The sequence below is a fragment of the Dreissena polymorpha genome, chromosome 14 (genome assembly GCF_020536995.1).
Source record: "Dreissena polymorpha isolate Duluth1 chromosome 14, UMN_Dpol_1.0, whole genome shotgun sequence".
NCBI lineage: Eukaryota > Metazoa > Mollusca > Bivalvia > Myida > Dreissenidae > Dreissena > Dreissena polymorpha.
The window spans coordinates 6,133,734-6,153,861 of record NC_068368.1 but is presented as its reverse complement, the minus strand read 5'-3'; the positions used below and the strand labels follow the sequence as shown (position 1 = coordinate 6,153,861).

The 20,128-nt window shown below is 33.8% G+C and overlaps 2 protein-coding genes across 2 annotated transcripts; both read left to right on the top strand.

The window, feature by feature from the left end:
• The first annotated feature begins 1,062 nt into the window (after nucleotides 1-1,062).
• Nucleotides 1,063-2,541, top strand: LOC127856995 (uncharacterized). The gene is made up of 2 exons (XM_052393243.1): nucleotides 1,063-1,263; nucleotides 1,509-2,541. Exons 1-2 carry the CDS (start codon nucleotides 1,176-1,178, stop codon nucleotides 2,120-2,122), a joined length of 702 nt encoding a protein of 233 aa, XP_052249203.1. The 5' UTR covers nucleotides 1,063-1,175; the 3' UTR covers nucleotides 2,123-2,541.
• A 10,079-nt stretch (nucleotides 2,542-12,620) lies between these two features.
• LOC127858559 (uncharacterized) lies at nucleotides 12,621-19,412 on the top strand. The gene is made up of 6 exons (XM_052395775.1): nucleotides 12,621-12,630; nucleotides 13,033-13,196; nucleotides 17,537-17,685; nucleotides 18,024-18,148; nucleotides 18,426-18,538; nucleotides 19,322-19,412. Exons 1-5 carry the CDS (start codon nucleotides 12,621-12,623, stop codon nucleotides 18,491-18,493), a joined length of 516 nt encoding a protein of 171 aa, XP_052251735.1. The 3' UTR covers nucleotides 18,494-18,538; nucleotides 19,322-19,412.
• The last annotated feature ends 716 nt before the right edge of the window (nucleotides 19,413-20,128 follow it).

The window sequence follows — 20,128 nt, the reverse complement described above, 5'->3', positions numbered from 1 at the left end:
GACTGATTGAATGTTACATGCGTTTATAACGTATGTTACTCGGACAAGTACACCAGATTTAAAGATAACCTACGACAATGTTTTATGTTCACAGTCATAGGTCAAGTTTGATCATTGAAGACACTGGGCGCCAACGTAATCTGTAAATGCTCTGTCGCTCTATCAGTTATTTTGTCGTTATGATTAATTTACTTGTCAATCGTGCAAAAATTTTAACAATGTCGTAGCTTTGTTAAGCAGTGTAGGTCAATGCCTACCTTTTTTCTTGAAACTCTACAAAGAAACGATATCAAAAACATTAACCGGAATCGGATGGTGGCGAAGAATTTAATCAGAAACTAGAAATTATAATAACATTCAATTCAGTCAGTGGTTTTCTCACGAACGTAATCTACATGTATTGACTTCAATTACTGAAACAATGCCAACGACGAATCCGAATATGAACATTGGCACATTCCGTCAATTACAATTGCGATATAAAGTTGGCAACATGTTTTGCTTTCAAAAGTGCCGAGTAACAGGACAACAACACTATGTCGGCAATGTTACTAACATACATTTGTCATACATAAATCAGATTTACGTTTTATTTGTATTTTACTTTAGTGTAGGCTTCCTTTGAACACACAGGATTTTAATCCCTCAAATATTATGTCATTTATTGTGCAGTATAAATATGGAAATATTGCATCTTCATAAATATTTGCTAAAATAAGAATAATGAACCGTAGCAATGCAAGCGTTTTTACTACAGTACGGGTTCAAATGATATAGATATCAATGAGTTAACGAATGATTATTATTCCACTGCCTTCCATTTCTTGGATCATGAATCTTATCTCTGATCTGAATTAAAGTTAAATATAGATAAATGGCATAACAAATGTATGTGTTTTGCACTAAAGTGTACGCAAAAGTGTCGTACACTTTTGAGCCCTAAACAAGTCTGAGGAGTCTGACCAACAAATACCCCTTAAACACGGTCTAAACATTTTTTAATCTGGCGACGCCCCTGATCAGCTATTCACCAAAAGGATTGTCCTGCTCAACATTGCGATATCGTAAGCGGATGTGACCTGCTGAATGATATAAAAATACAGATTCAATTTGTATTGGTTTGACTTGTATTCAAACCTTATTTATCACAAAGTTAAATAGTTTGTAAAGAAGACATGATGCGTTTCTTGTGTCTCGTTGCTTGCATGAAACGACTCGATGAATTTGAAAAAGAATTACGGTCGAGAACCCAGAACATAAAAGGTTTGTGGAGAACAATTTACTTAATTCGTTAAACTTTCAATTTGTATTGTTTTAACCTTGATTTGTAATTAATTTCATGGGCACTTAAAAAATTGACTTGTAGTCAATCAACAAGTTAATATTTATAGTTTGGTTACAAACTGAAGAATACTTTTCGATTAAAGATCATGGTATTTAAACATTTATAATTGTTATTTCTAATTTATTAACTAAACTCAATTATTTTATTTTTTTATTTTGTTCAGATATGCTTGATGACTTCGGAAAATTGCAAACAAAAGTGATGGGTGCATTGGATAACATAACATCCAGTGGATCCACGTATGTCAGATGGGGACGCTCAACATGTCCGACCGTAGACGGTGTCAGTCGCATTTACGAAGGCTTTGCCGCTGGAACAGGTCATCTTGTAAGTGGTGGAGGGGCAAACTATATATGTCTCCCTAAGGTACCAGAATTAGCAACTTCGGTCATGACGGCACAGTATACCAGCACAATACATGGTGCCGAGTATCAAACGCATTCTTCTACGTTGCATTCCTCTATATTCGACCAGGAAGTTCCATGCGCAGTTTGTCGGACGACCGTTTCAACAACCGTGATGATTCCTGGTCGCCTTGCTTGTTTTGATGGATGGAAGATGCAATACAGGGGGTTTCTTATGGCAGAGCGAGACATTCATCCCAACAATAAACAATTTGTGTGCGTTGATGAGAATCCAGAGATTGCTGAAGGAAGCAGCAATGCAAATGAAGATGGAGGACTTTTTCACTTCCAGTTTCCGAAATGTGGCTCTCTAAAATGCCCGCCCTACACTGAGCGTTTCGCAATGTCTTGCGTGGTGTGTTCTAAAGAGTAACAGTTGCGTATATACATATCTTTCGGCAAATTACATATTCGTTATTAAATGTTTGTTCAATTAATTGATATTGTTCATTTAAGAGTGTAGATCGGTCTCAATCGTTTAAATATTAGCCTCAAATATTAAATGACAACATATGGTGCAATGGATATGAATAATGTATTGTTAATGAGATATACTTTGTGAATCAAGTATTACCAATTGAAGTTGTTTATATAACTTGTTTTGTTTGCAATCTATTACTATGATAATTGATAATGTATTTCTGAACATCTTATGTAACATACTGATAGATCGGCTAGCATGCTTCTAATGGTGAAGTATTTTGTGGATTTCATATATTTTTACCAGCTCGTGTACCTATTGTTCATAAAGCATTACTATAATAAAAAACGATAATAAAAACATCCATCGAGTATCAATTGTACATGTTCTATTCAATCAATATGTTCTCTATATCACATAAAACATAATGTGTAAGTGTAGACACATTTTCTATTCTTTTCTGTTATTATTGTGAAAATGCTCTAAAATTTTCAGAAACTGAACAATATTTTAATAATCTAATTTATGTTTATATTACAGAACATTTTATTTACGACTTAAGCACATGCAGCTCATTGTCAAAATAATAATATAGCAATTATATAGACACATAAGTCATTATAACAACAAATTTGTCTATGCATCAGAGCTCCAGATAATTTTTTTCAGCCGAGGGGCATTTCACTCATGAAATTGTTAATTGATGAGTAAAACTAAAAATCCGATAATTAATGAGTATTTATGTTTAAAGGATCAAAATTAATAATAATTTGTACATGTAGTATTAACTCGTTATAACAAGCAGTCTTGTACACAATTAAGCAATTACTTTTGTTTTATTTAACAGTTTTTTCTGGTTTGTTTTGCCCTTGGCTTATATTATAAGCTGCCATCAGTTCCCCAAACTGAATTCATTTTAAATGTTTCCTATAAAGTACATTTGAGTCTTACACATGCATCGCCGTCCGTTTCAATTTTTAGCCACGGGAAACTTTCTTTTTCAGTTTGGCAGTTAGAAATAGTTTTGTTTGTGACCTTTTTCCCGTCATGTTTCTTTCTCTGCACCGATTTTATAACATCTGTTTATATACTGTCAATAATAGGGCGAACTATTCTTTTTTGGTGTTACTACTGACGATGTCGACTTAAAAAAATGACCATTTTTAACTGGCTCGACAAAACACATGCAGACGTTGTGGCATACGTCATAAAAAGAAACGCGCTTTTGGGACAGAGACTGCCGGTTAGAACGGCACAGATTGTGACGGTCATATGAAAAACCAGCAAACAGCAAGTTTTCGCATTACATTATGATTCAAGTGGATTCATTGATTGCAAACCGGATTTTAATATATCTAACAGGTAAAACATGTGCTTAGTCACGTTATCTGAATGGTAAGCGGGTGGTATCCTTAAAACTTGTTTATTATATGTGTATTTCGGCTGCCATTTAAAAGTGCTTGACGGAAAATTGTGTTTCATAATGCCACACAAGAGATGAACTGATAGCAAAAAGTATATGCTTGAAGTTGGACGAATCGGGTTTTATCGAATGTGATGTCAATTGTTTTCATTATAAGCGTTTATCGATTCTCAACAATGCAGCGGGGAGCCCGTCGTGTCATCATCGACCCTAATCGTGGGCCAAAATGAAATGATACCGTTCTGACTGAGGAGTTAATTAGGTCGGGAACCACATTATATATATAGATGGTGATGTCACTACGTTTTTACCGGTGTGGACACAATGACGGGAACCAGTATTGTTTACATGAATTTATATGCATGTATAAACGGCAAATACGCATTGAAATTGCACACGATGCGTAATCCGAATTTAACAAGGAGTTTTTTTACTCAACAAAATTTTAAGTCATGCGTATTTTCTTTTATTTCATGCGTATTTTACGCAAATACGCATCTTATCTGGCCCTCTGCTATGCATGTTTACTTATATATGATTTTTTGTGAGAATGTAATATGTAAGAGAAGGTTCTTTGTTATTTTTTAACAAAGTTAAGTGAATGATAAAAATACGTAATTGATTGAGAAAAAAATATGCAGTTAAATATCATATACAAAATTCATATTCTGGGAAAAAGTATTCTCTATATATTCTCGGCTCTAAGATTAAATGCTTTAATACAGAAATTAGCAAGACGATTTTCTGGTCTCATTCAATAATTGTAAAAATTTAAACATACTTGGTCTTCTTCTATAAACATCAGGTAAATGTGCATTTCTAAATTTATCATTTAAAGGGCATATCAAAACAAAAGGTTACTCATCTTAAATTTCATTAAGTTTACACAATTTACAAATTCTTTCATTCATTGGAATGTTTTGGTGCCTTCCAGTTTCTATAAAAGTACATGACTAGATCATCTTTATCTTGCTATTATGTTTCTCAATTTAGAATTTTCAATTTGTCCAAGTAAATGGATCTTTCAAAAATGGGTTTCATTTGCTTGTAAAGAAATAGTGATGAAGTGTCATCATTTCGCCATTGTGAAAAAACAAATCATGTAATCTAGTGCAAAACATTACAATAAGGCTGTTTAATGAACATGTTCTGTATATATCCACACGTCATTAAAACCTGACTCTTGTAAAACGTTTTCGAACATTTGATGCCCATGACTTGGAGTGAGGGTAATCACATGCTTCTTTACATTGTCAACGAATAATTACAGTTGAACGATTTTTTGTTGAACAATTTTAAGAAATATTTAAATACTCGTAAATATCGACATATAAACATCGGGTATCTACCAACTTCGGCATACAAAGCATTTTAGTTTGTAGAAGCTTTCACATTTAAAAGCCATTTGCATAATTTTCGTTGGACTCGCTCAATATTTTCAGTTTGTGAATAGTGTGAGACTTGTTTTTATCAGCAAATAAGCGGTTGAACTCGGACAATGTTTTCTGCATGATTAACAAAAAACGACAGGATTATTTCGTGATCGTGCAAAGTTGTATTCATTTTGGGCGACGTTTTCATCACAAGTCTGTATCAAATTCACGCTGATTGACAATCTTATTTCCCGCAAAGCAATTATTCTAATGACCAACAGACGAAGACTTGTGAACTTCGCCGCATTAAATATGTAAATAGAAACAAGTCAGTATCCCCTTCAGTTGAACTGTAAAAATAATGCATTCATACGTTTTGAAATGAATGCAAGCGTATTACGCCAATTGATAAACCTTCTTATCTTCATCCTATTTCGGTTGTTCTTCTGTGGTAAATTCTGTTCATAAGAGACAAAATGTTATTTGTCTGATTGAGAAAAATGTTAATGAAATAAACAATTGATTTCACGATTCTAATTTCCTATAATATTCAACAATAGTCATTATTTTATATTTTTGTGCATGCTTTATGCTCTGCGTCCAGATATTTGGGTCCTATGCTAAATGATAATTGACCAAGTGAAAAGACTGCGAACATGTCAATGTATCCGATTGTACATTAATAACAATTGCATTCAATTGTTTGTTAGATGTTCACTTGCGAACAATTAAGGTAAGTACTACGCGTTGCAAGTCGGTCTGCTCTTAACGATATCTCCGCATCTGCAGCATCTGAGGCTATTAAAAGATGCGGGCCAATCTGCGGATAAACAAGTATAGTGGGACGTTTCGTAACCTCGTTTATAGTGCATGCTACATGTACTACAGCGGGGTTTAATTTGATATTTCTGGGAAACGTAATAGTAGAAGGTTAATCTTGTTTATATTCTCAATTTATAAAACGTTGAACATGATTCCACCAATAACTACAGGTATACTATAGACAACCACAACAATGCTTTATAATCGCTTAAACCGAATATAAAAAAAGCAACTTAATATATCAAGAAATATCTTTTAAAAAGGTAGTCGGCGTAAATGCTGACTTTGAAATAAAGATTGCAATTAACGTTTCTAAATGATTAAATTGAAAACAAAAGTTTAACTATTGTGTTTCTATTTTCACTTGTAAGTCGCATATTCACCGCATGAAATGTGTGTTATCATTGTCAAACCACACATTAGTGTAAGTAGAAAAACAGTATACTACGGGAGTGTACATCATTTGTGTCCTCACATGCCTTATTATGAGTATATTTCTTCGCCATCGAAATATATTGTATGTTTATATTTGATTTACACGCAGTTTTCTTTCGACAGATTTAAATCACACTTTCATAGCCGCGTCATGTGAAAATGGGTCTTATGCGTTTTGGCCAGCGTATCTTAAGCCCAACATGTGCATTTGCGCAGTTTGGTCAGAGGCGATGCTGTTCGCTATAAAATCACTCAATGTGTTATGGTCTTATTATGTATCTCCTGACCAGACTGGGAGATTCGCAGACTGAGAGGTCTGTATATATGATGGGCGCATATGGAATAAGACCCATATTCGCATGACGAGGGTCATTAAAAATCTGATTGCGAATTGTAAATGGCACATTTTAGCACAATGCTTTTCGATACAAAATTGAATTCAAAATAGCAAACTTGTAAATAAGGGCAACCTATCCAGGCGTTCAGGAACGATTTCCAGACGTGCTGACCGAGTACGGCAAACATTTGTGGTTGGATAATTAAACGATTTTCCTTTTATCGTGACACTATACTATTTCGGTAATGTTTGTTTTCTCATCTTGAAAGCAAAACTGTGTTTATCGATAGTCAATTATATCTTCCCCGGACGATTTAGTGAACGAGTACTGACCGTGAAATTCTGCAAGATGGATTTTAACGCGTAATTGTTACTGGGCCACAATTTGTGTCGTTTGAATATAAAGAGAGTAATCCGGAATTCCTTACACTGAACAGTGTTACGCCCTTTGCGCTGAGCACAGACACAGTAATGTAGCCGAAATTCAGAGGTTTTATCTCGAATCAGCTTATGAAATATTCGAAAATATTGACGGGTTTCTGCTGACGTTATGTAAAAGTCGTTTAAGCGTTTGTAAGGTGAAAAGCTGGGTAAAACAGCTATGCCGAAAAAGCGCATTAGTGCTCTATACCTATGTTTAGCTCAGAGTTGTTGACACCGTGTGAACTGCTAGGGTAACAAGTAATGCATAAACAACAAAGTACAGGTCAACAGGTCTGTCTTTATGACTACCTAATTCGTGAGTAAAAAGAATTGCTCGCAGATTTATTTTTTATTTATTTTCATCAATTATCTTATTGTATATTTTGAATTTGTATATGGTGTCAAAAATCAAAAGTTTTGTACAGGGAATTTCCATCATGAAATTATATTTTTTAGTGAGATAGGTTTTTGATATTCCAACACTATTCATTTAATATGATTGTGATTGCACATTGTATTTATATTCAGTTTTTCGTTACCATTTTCATCATACTTTCTATGCTGTCAGAACGTCAATAAAGGGCCATGTTGCTGTTATTTTGTCTATGTTTTCTTTATAAAATAAAGTGCACACAAATTTCGACCCGTTCGTTAAGACACACTCTTTATAAATTTGAATGGCGTGTGTTCATTTCAAATTTGGATTAAATTTTGAAAATTGAGTTGCGTCTTAAATTATGCAGTAGCGAACAACTTCAGTGCCTTCAGCGCTTTGATTCTCATTGTGCTGAAACAAGAAGCAACTTTAAATGTAACATTAAATGTGTGATCCGTGTTAACCATTCTAAAAGTTATGAGGTATAGACATAGACATACGAATTAATACTTCAGAGTTTCCAAATAGATTGATGACAAAAAAATGCATACAAATTCGTAAGGTAAGATAAAGAATATTGACTTAGACTCGTTTTAATGTTCACTTCAAACAGTATTTTTCCATCATTTTGTTTTAAATCTTAAGAAAAATTTGCGAGTATATCAGTCTATGCGGTAGTGAAAGAAAACGTTCACACTACATAGCATGCTTATTGTAATTATCCCCATTAAAAGAAAAACAGAAACACAGACTATGACAAATAAAGACACGCAGACACTGTGTCTTTTTTATGCACACTCACACACACAAAACACATCACAGCGTTAAAAACATATATAAATATATAAATAAGGTAATTTCAAAAGAAATACATAATGGTTTAATGATGTTAACTTTACAGGTTTTTTGCTGTCATTTACAAATAGTTCGCGTAAAGATGATCATACATGCGATACTGTTTGAGATATTTCCAAAATGACCAAATAAGTCTGGGCATTATGCATGTGCGTAAAGTGTCGTCACAGATTAGCCTGTGCAGTCCGCCTAAATTGGATTTTTGCTGAGAAGAGACTTCATTTAAATATAAAAAATCTTAACAGCGGAAAGTGTCGTCCCTGATAAGTCTGTGAGGACTGCACAGGCTAATCTGGGACGACACTTTACGCACATGCATTATGCCCAGTTTTATCAGAACGCGGCTCAAATATGCAACTATGGTTGCTGTTGTTTATTTCAGGCCTGTTCCTGGTTGCCTTCTACGTGCTCATGGTGTTGATATGCATCCCGGTCTGCTACGTGCAGGTCAAGTTAGGGGCGCTGTTCAAGCGAGGAATCGTCGGCATATTCGCCATCCTCATTCCAATCCTTAAAGGTCTTGGAAACATTTGATTTTAACCCATTTATGCCTAGTGGACTCTGTCATCATTCTAAATTGGATCAATTTATTTCCAAAATTAGGGATGTCTAGTATTTTTATTTCAATGTTTAGAATATTTGTTTGCCAAGGCCTTTTTTCTAGACGCTAGGCATAAATGGGATAAAAAAAATATAGTGTAAATTATTATGAACTTTTGTAATATACACTTGAATATGTAATACTTTTGGAAATATTAATAACAAAATCACAATGCTTTTTTGCCGTTCAGTACCTAATATGCAATTGCATCGAAATATCTGAGAGAAAGGGTCAATTTTTTTATTCAGCCTTGAATGGATAGACAAATAAATTGCATTATTCGTTCATTTTAGTGAAAATTATCCTTGATGAAGCACATTCGGAATAAAAAAAAATGTCGAAAATAAGTTAGATTTCAACAAAGTGCTTGCACTTTTATAAGTTGATATCTTAATAAAAAGTATATTACATCAGTTCCATTTGTTAGGAGCCCACTGAGTACTAGTTTGTGATACTCTTATAGCTTTCATCACGTTTTACAAAGCAAGAGAAACTTATTAGGCTTTCTGTCGTAATCAAAAACAGCATACTGCATATGGCACAAAACAGACGTAAGTACTTTATTAGTTAATTGCGTCGCTATATCGAGGAAGATGAAAGTCATTTTGCGTCCTTGCAATTTTACCGATGGGTGTTTCCAAGTTTATATCTGTAATTAGTTTCGTTTTATGGCAATTTTAAGTCTACGAGACGCGAGGCATTTCATCAAACACATGTTTGCCAGAGGAAATTATGGACAATTCGTGACGTCAAGCGACGTGTTTGTTAATTTAAAATAGAGACTACCACATTAAGTTAACACGAACTGATTAAAATCGAAATAGTAAAAGAAATATCTCAGCTAGGCAAGAAATGTGTGTTATGAATAATGTTTAAAAAAAAGACAGTAATTTTTGCCATAACAAAGAATATTTATTTTTCCTCTATTCTGTGCATGGAAAAATATATCAATATAAATAACTATAAGATATCACACTGCATTTAAAACTTCACTTAGAATTCTTATAATTGAAGAAAATCGCTAAAGGCACTGAGCATAAACATAACCTTTAAATATAACACCTATTAAAACAATTGGAATATCTATTTAGCATGTAGAAGCAATAACACTTGTGATAATATAAAATTGTTTTATGACAAACATTTTTTAAATTACTGACGTGGACGCTCTGCGTTTTTTCCACATACAAAATTATGTCACGTGGTGCATAAAGATAACACTGGTATACCCCTAACAGTTTAATACATTTAAACAAATATACATCTGAGCTTCATTTAAGTATCTAAAAAGTTAAGCTGTGAAGGTAAATACTTGTATAATTGTACTATTTTGGATTAGAATTAAAAGGTTGTAGGATTAAGACGTCGAATGCTTTGTGGTTATGTATGACAATAAATTATTAAATAATTAATTGTGATAAGTTATTTACATTAAGAAAACATATTTTGCTTAATGTATATATATCAAACCTCGCGAGGTAACCGATAATGTCGTCTTTCTATGAAACTGTTGACATTATGAAACCACAATACACAAAATTATATTAATTTATTTCGTTTTCAATGTTACTATTCCTAATTTAGTATAAGTTAATAGCTTTGAAATTACTCCTAATAGTTTATATGTTTTCTATTTTTATGATTTCAATAAATTTAACTTGTAATAACATCTGCGCATGATTATAAGCTATGATACACGATGTGTAATGAAATAAATGATATTGATTTATTACATTTAGTTTAATATCCATGTTTGTATTATTAAAAGTGATTTAATCGTTGGAACGGTATCGTCTCAAGGAATCAAATAAGGTTGACGCGAAAATGGTTAAAGGTTTGTCGCCCGTGTGGATTTCAAATGTATTGAGAAAGTTCGATTGGGATCTCTGTTTCCTGATACTATGGCAATTAAGGAAACATAGAGGTTTCATCAAAACTGTTGATGTTTAAAAGTTTTTCTCCGAATGTAACAATTTATATAACACTTCGTTTATTAGTCTTGCACATTTTTTTATTAAAAATGGTTAAATGAAAACGAGTGTATGCCATAAAACTATTCCACATATTTCACTCCAAGGAAATCATTCCACCTTTCAAACATTAGACGATTGCGATTATTGATATGATATGTTCATTCTTTGATTTTGCAGTTCGCTGAAACTGTTCCATTGACCAGCGGACAGATATATTCAGTAAGTGTGTTTTGTTGTGTTTCCTCGTTGGATTTTGATTTATTTGATACATAGTTAAAAACTGTTTAGTTTAAAATTATATTTTAAAAAAAGATTACACTCCAATACGATATTTACTCATAAATATTTAACGAAGTCAGTCGCGCTTCTTTTTTTCCTCTCACCAACGTGTACGGTCACATACCCAGTATCAATTATTGAACAAAACGGCGTTGTGATAATTGAGATTGGACATACTATCAGTCCCCCTTTGCACATTTGTTTTAATCAAATACATTATGTAATATTTTATTAACTTTATTTTACCGCATAAAAATGAATTATACAACAGAATCTTTAGATCTGTATGATTAATTATAAGTTATAAATTATAAATTTTAAATTGATGTTTTTGTCGCTCAAGTATCAGTCTGCTTAACGTCTTATTTAGCATCACCTATAGGTGTTCTGACGATTCTCGGAAATTAAAAACTGAAATTCATTGCAAAATCATTTCCTATTACGATCACTTATTCGTTCATTTCTGTCTATGTTGTACGTGCCAGCAATCACATGCAAGGTCTTATTGTTACTTGAGATACTTGTGATCACTGGAGCTGTGTAAAGGGGGTAATGCGCTTACTTGTGATCACTGGAGCTGTGTAAAGGGGGTAATGCGCTTACTTGTGATCACTGGAGCTGTGTAAAGGGGTTGATGCGCTTACTTGTGATCACTGGAGCTGTGTAAAGGGGTTAATGCGCTTACTTGTGATCACTGGAGCTATGTAAAGGGGTTAATGCGCTTATAAAAAATCTGCAAACAACAAGGCATTGAAAACAACAGCACATTATTTGTGCTTTATAAACATAGACCGATCGATAATATGATATTGTCATTTTAGTCCAAAATGTTGCAACGAGTGTTTTTTGTAGAAAAGATATGAAAAGTGGGTAGTTTTAATATTTATCTCACTATAAATATTTGGTATATATTTCAGTCCTTAAAGCCTCTATAACGCTCAAAATCAACGAACATTTCGTAAAGTATTTCGTATGATAAAGTTAATACCTAAACAATCAGTGTTCCTTATAGCAATAGCCACAATTGCAACGCTAGATGTGGTATGATTACATAGATTTTTGTACATACAAAATACTCGTTTTTATTTATTTGTGACACAATAAATTCCATTTAATTTCCCGCGAATATATCTATTCATACGACACACGAACACTAAAATGTTACCAATTTGCATAATATGCAAAACAATAATAAAAAAAGGCATTTGTATCTACAAACATCTATTTTACCAGACCACAACTGGCTTTGAAATTTCGTCAATTGCCATAAGGAACACTGATTTTTAATTGGTTGAGTTTATTTTACGAAATATTCTACGAAATTTTCGTTGATTTTGAGTATTTCTTTAACAAAAAATAAATTGTAACCTCATTTCAGCGAGGATTTTCTCCAGCAGACGGATCATATTGACGACGGTAGTTATGTCGTCTGGTACATCGCCGTGTGTCTCCTGGCAACCTGGCTTGCCGTCTACTTCCTCACTTTCAAAGGAACGGCTTTGATGGCAAAGGTATTTGGAAGGTCTTAGTGTTTTCTCGTGATTTGCGCTTCCATGTTGACAAGTATGTATACGTATATGTAGTTTGTATTGTAATGTACATTACATATACACGTATGTTTGTCAAAGCACGGATGCAGCCAATCAGTTAGTTGACTGAAAAGGGCGTTTTTTGCTCCCTTCAAAGTTATACAATACTTATGTTATACAGATGTTCATCATTGCAATATTTGTTTTACAAACGGTTTTTATGATATAGCGGATTGTAACAACAATTTCTTACCTTATTTCCTGAGTGTCATTATTGCAATATAACAAGAGCAGATATAAATGTTTGTCCCTTGGTATTTAGATATAAAGTTTTGTCTTAGGAAATAGGCAAGCGTTAGAACTTTATTGTTTGCATCTTTTCAGATTGCGTACTTCCTTACCCCCGTTTCTATACTCTTATTGTTTATTATCATAGTGTACGGATACCTGGCAATACCTGACTCATCGGGGGCCATGTCGAGACTTCTTGGAAGCAAAGTGGATTCCAGTTCCGAAAGTCAACAAAAAGCAGAGAAAGCCGATAGCTCTGTAACATCGCTGCTGGACAGAGTTGTTAACTACAACCTTGGACATCCTGAGGTAATCAACATTAAATTTTAATTTCTTGTAGAACATTTTTTGTGACAGCGGATGAATAATTATTGAACAAAAATAACTGTCGCATGGGAAATAATGTTTGTATGTATACTTTTAATAGCTATTTATTTTATTACGTCTAAAACATTAAGAAAATTCAAACTTTAATGTTGACTGATTTTATATCTCTCAAGCTCCTCTATACTCGCGCATTATGTAGCAAAGATTATATGCATTTATACGTGTTATTACATTCCTAACAGTGGCAATCATATCATTGTTGTGTTTTCGTTAAATCTATATAAATATACATCGCTTGAACGTTGTATAAAAATAAGAATTTTGAAATTTTCAACTTTCTGAGGTGTATTCCAATCCAATAGTGGCGTTAACCTCGTCCTCTCTTTAGCCAAAAGGTAAAAAAAAATGGTTTTATTAGGACGTGTCTGGTTTTATTACTTAGTGTTCTTGTACAGTTTATTGATGGGTCTTAATTAAGAGAATACCGACTTCTCATCTAATGTATCAATTCCTATTATCTTAATAACTCAATTAGCATTTGCGAAATAGGAGTTTTTCGCGAAAGACATTTCAAGGCTGCTATTAACACGAGATAAAAAAAAGACGAGCCATACTTCATAAGTGAGTTAATTTAGAAGTATGTGTAGGCCATTGTCACACCTTCAATGCGTGTACTTTTGAAAAGCCGAATGCAATAAAAACTAAGTTGAGCATTAGAATGTTGAAAGACACCTGTCTTGAAGATTGATCCATTCATACGTCAACAACTTCAAACTTTCTGTGCATGTAATATACAATTGAAATGTATTTGAGTTGTATTATATATGATGTTATATGTGTGTATATCCATTGAAATTCAATTATCTTTTAAATGTATGTGTTTTGTGTCGTCGTGGCTTATACAGGACATACTTAAATACATTTTAAAAAAAACAGTGGAATAAAAGCAGGACTTTTCAGTGATGATAATAAACAACAAACGATAGTGTTTTATCGGTAAACTTATTGCAGCAGTTATTTGCTTGTTCCTATTCTACACTCAATAAACTGAGATGAGAAATAAAAAAGACATACATAAGGCACTCCTTATCAAATCGTGTTAATGACAGTAATGTGTATGTAATTCCCTGGGATAGTTCCGCTGTTATAAAAACTGTATAATACTGGACCTAATGGAGACATAAAACAAAACCATGAACGACATTGTCTAACAATGTTATAAGAGCTTAGCCCTGGGAGAAAATGATATTTATTTGTTATCTTGATCTACGTTAGAGACAGAATTTTTATGACTTGGATGTATGCATAAAAAGATCAGACCATTTTCTGATGGTATTGATTACCGTTCATGAGTAAGAAATCGAGAAAGCAGATTTTGGTGATATCAGATTATCTTAACTAAGTTATCTTAACTATACTATCATCTAACTCATAGTTAATGATCACGTGATGTCAAGGTACAATTGAAAGACGTAAACAAGTCGTATTGATAGCTAATTATTGTTTATGTTAATTTATTCGCCGAGCGCATAAAAACTTCTAATCCGCGTATGTCAATGTAAAAAAATACACAAACACTTTATTTATTTGTATTCTTTATCAAAAGTTACCGTGTTGAGAAATAATGAAAACCTATTGTTTACTTCGGCGTTTTAATATATAATAATATAATATAATAAAACTGTTTGGTACTTTTTGGTACAGATTTCTGTACCATTGGATGATTAATTCTTCAAATGAACATTGCTATATAAAAAAAGAGCAAAGCTGTTTGTAATGCACTACAAATATTTAAGAATAAATGTCACAATAATTAGGTATGATATTTGCCAATAAAATGTCTAGCGGCGTGTTAACCCTTAAAAAGCGTGAAACAAAAACAGGTTTCTTCCTCACTCTGTCATAATAAGTTATGTCAAAAAATCCACGTCTATATGATTGGTAGTACGACGTCTATAGATATGAATTGTAGTACGTCGTCTATATGATTGGTATTAAGTCGTCTATATGAATGGTAGTACGTCGTCTATATGATTGGTAGTACGACGTCTATAGATATGATTGGTAGTACGTCGTATATATATGAATGGTAGTACGTCGTCTATATGATTGGTTGTACGCCGTCTATATGAATGGTAGTACGTCGTCTATATGATTGGTAGTAAGACGTCTACATATATGATTGGTAGTACGTCGTCTATATGATTAGTAGTACGTCGTCTATATGATTGGTAGTACGTCGTCCATATGAATGGTAGTACGTCGTCTATATGATTGGTAGTACGTCTTCTATAGATATGATTGTTAGTACCTCGTTTATATGATTGGTAGTACGTCGTCTATATGATTGATAGTACGACGTCTAAAGATATTATTGGTAGTACGTCGTCCATATGAATGGTAGTACGTCGTCTATATGATTGGTAGTATGTCGTCTATATGAATGGTAGTACGTCGTCTATATGAATGGTAGTACGACGTCTATAGATATGAATGGTAGTACGTCGTCTATATGATTGGTAGTACGACGTCTATAGATATGATTGGTAGTACGTCGTCTATATGATTAGTAGTACGTCGTCTATATGATTGGTAGTACGTCGTCTATATGAATGGTAGTACGTCGTACATATGATTGGTAGTACGTCGTCTATATGATTGGTAGTACGTCGTCTATATCATTGGATAACACATCCATGATAGTTAAAAAAATACGGACCTTTGTGAATGTTTATTCCGAAAATGCTAGATTTGTGGGCGAATGGTCGAATGATCGATGCATATCTGGTCCGTTTTACGGATACAGTATGTCCATTAGCATGCGAGTTAGTATCGAAAGAGAAGATTCATGGTTTATTTGCACCCATTATTTGTGAAAAATTGCTGTCTCCCACGAACGATAAATGATTCACTATAAGTTTGGACACCGATAGCATGTCCTTGGTCTGTTGTTGCGGATGGAAAACACAATTCCACGTGTCCATGTCTTGGGCTGAGGGTGCAACTCAGTGATTTGCTTAACATTTCTAGGGCAGCGATATTGGTGTTTTGCTTGCTTACAACAAATATAATCGGCGGAAACAAACACAAGTTGCTGTATTCGACCAAAAATCCCTGTTTTAAGTTTAGCAATGTATGTTTTTTTTCTATATTCCAACTAGCAACCGAACATAACTCCAGTGTTTATTTCTATTTGTGCGGCTACTAACGGCTTGAGTAAGTACATCCGATAGAAACTCCTTACAGGTACTTGAAAAAATGCAAATAACAAAAAATAAAAAATAAATCAAGAAAAAAGTTCTTGTTAAATTGTGCAAAATCGACCAAAAATCGCCTTCCGTCATAACTGACAATTTGATTTTGGGGTCATATTTGTGAAACTTTTATCTGTTTTGGGCATACTGGGTAGATTTACATCAAATGAACGGTGTTTAATCATAGATGGACGCTCCTTGTTGGCACCAACAACGACATATGTGTGCATTGTTTGATCTTTCATGCTGTTGCATAGTGTCATTCAAAACACATGTGAATTCATCGTTTGATACCTTTTCTTTTATTATATATAAAACGACCAAAAAAACTGTACCTGTAGAACGCCTTACAAGAGGATGATAACAAATTAAGCTAAATTGTAGAGATTTTGCTGAAGTTTAGGAAGATGCGGATTGACTTTCTAACAGATAACGTTAAAGGTACAGTCAACCACAAACGACGAAAAATGAAAAGTTATAAAATACCGTATTTTTCTACAATAATTAGTTTATATTGATTAAAATATCACGACTGGTATATTACATTACTTGAAAAAAGTTCATATTTTCAGTATATTCGGTAATACAATTTCGCGATGTGAAATCGAAAGTACATCGCGAAAATAGGTGACATAACGATATATCATTTATAAAATATATACAATTCGCTATGCATGCACAATTTGCATTCCTGGGTACCACGTGACGATGATGACAAATCTACTTGCGTTATTGATAGTTAACTGGTTGTTACCTGGTAGACGTACCCAGTAAAATTGTATTACCGAATACATGTATACTGAAAATATGAAAAATTAACATACTTTTTGAAGTAATTTAATAGACTAGTCGTGATATTTAAATCTTTTAAAACTAATAATTGTAAAAAATACGGTATTTAAAAACTTTTCTTTTTTCGTCGTTTGTGGTTGACGGTACCTTTAAGACTTTAAAAGCTACTATATTTTTATCATAGTTCAGTAATAAAGCGAATTGAACAGCATATACTTAAATATAACAATGACGATTTAAGTTGTATTTGTTTAGGTTAGAACTTCATTAACGTAGTGTATTATTAATGTACCTATTGTTTTACATGATGGGTTTCAGCCGTGGATCGATGCTCTCAACCTACACATCAACAGCCTGGGTCTCTGGTCAGGCCTGCTGCTAACCCTGGGAACGCTGGTCTTCAACCGGAAATACGTCATCAACGCGTATGTACAGTGTAAAATAGTGGAGCACGCTAGATGTGTGATCTTTGTTCTCTGTTGTTGTTGCTTTGTTGTACCAGTTGTTTGTTTGTTTAATTGAAACAAATATATAATGCCTAACATTTAACCAAAAACTAATACTTGATAGGTAAATGTTGCATTTAAATACGCATCAATTCAGAAATAGTTAATTGACCTTTCATACACATCTTAATTCGCCCGTGATATTTATAGTATACCTGTTTTGTCTTGAAATACCTTTATGGGCTTTATAAAATTTTACATGTATGACATCTTACCCTCAGTGGCTGTCAAGTATTTACCGTTTTTATCATTATCAGATCATGGATCCTTCTGTTACTGGTGTACAGCCTGCTCCCCCAGATGGCTCTCTTCGCCCTGGCCCCTTACATTGACCCCCGGGACAGCGGTGGGTTCATCGTTGGGCCCAAGGGCATCAAACCAGGTGGAACCTTTTTGAAACGTTGTGCTTAAGCCGATGCTTTGTCATGGATAATCATTTTTAACATCTTATTAAACATTTAAGAAACGACAAACAAATAGTATACTGCAGACTTCAGTACATGGGATAAGGTCATGTATCAACAGTGTCGTGTCTTAATTTTCTAGAAAGTCAAAAATAGAGGAAAATATAAAAACATTTATTTTAAATATTCCACTTAGAAAATAAAGTAGCATGAACTATTTATCGGGCATATAAAGTTTTTATTTCTTTTCGACAGGTTTGCCCTTCTTGTTCGTTGCCATACCAACCACGATGGAGCGGATGGAGTTATCTCCCTTCATTTGATTCTGCCTCTTCGTCTGCATCTTCTTGTTCGGTCTTCACCATCAGGTAGATATTGGTGTCGTCTCCTCAAAGTTAGCGGACCATCGTGTTACACAATGGTTATGAAAGATTAACCGATATTGACGATATGCATTTCATATAAATGTTCCCAAAATTACACTTATTATAAATGAATACATCCTCTCTTGCTCATTTGGTAAAACGCTGGACTAAAAATCGATGATCTGTAATAAAATTCTTCCAGCAAGTTTCCCCGTATCGCTGATGTATTTGTGAACTGACATTAATAGTGAGTTGGTAAACTGTGCGCCATCATATAACTCAACAACTGTTGAAAACGGCGGAAAACACCAAACAAACATGAAAAACGCTTTGTCATATATACCAAAATATACCAAACAAGTGTGTGCGAAATAACACTACGGATGCATCTTAACACATACACATGTATTGTTAATATTTGTTCATGTATACGCTGTTTGTTTTATTCTCGTGTTTGCAATGATTATATCACATTATTTTTGTATTATACTTGAGCTCTTTAGGTACGGATGTTTTATGTGTCAAGTTAAGACACTGAACAACTTTACCAATCTGTTAAGCACTCCCTTTAAAAGAAGTATCTTATGAAAGCACCGGGTAGCCGAATTTTAACATGATGTTGGATCATGCTGCAAACCTAGCATATTAAAACATGGACTTTCTAACAGTACGCTTGATACAAATCCAGTGGTAAATTAAACGACACACACACAACGCGTCATATATTCAAAATGCATGTGAAGTATTATATCGAAAATGTGTCTCAATGATAAACCATATTCCCAGGCGCTTCACTTGCTGGCCATCTGGGAGAACCTGTTGCCGTCGACGCCCCAATTCCGTCAACGGGAGGTGCTGGTAGCGGCGGCGTGTGGCGTCTCCTTCCTGTTATGCGTCCCGTACTCAATACAGGTAACATTCGTTGTTTAGGCAGGTAAACCAGATATACCATACATAAATCGTGTGCGTGTTATACCGGGCTTAATGAATGAACTTCAAGTGTCATTCCGTTTATTAAAAAAAAGCATGTAAGCTAACGAACGCGTTAAACATGTAAGACATGCCAAATTTATTGTACCACCCTGCCACTGCCCATTGCACAGTATATTACAACCAGGTATTTATCGGTAGCAAAACAAGGACGCGAAATAAGGGAAAATACATCAAACGCATATGTATGCACATATATTGCAGCGAGAGTTCTGCCATAATTCAAAGAACACTTACACCGAATATTATCAGTATACAGCATAAACAAATATAGACGTTTGACAACCTTTGTATTATTGAAGACAATACTGGCATTAGTGTAATCCTCCTTAAAAATTCACATTTGGTCATTTGGTCTTAACCAAAATCCCAGCATTTTTGTTAAGTAAAATCATACAACATTACATCACCCTAAGCTCTTGAAAAATATTTAAATTCAGTCATCAAGTATTCATACCAATTTGGTCACTAAATCTTAACCATAGACACAATTATAACTTCACCAACGCTTTGGTTAAGCAATGAATGTTGAAAACCAAAATATTTAAACAGAAAACATATAATTTGCCCATACTTGTTTATACTTGAATTGCTTTCTATTAT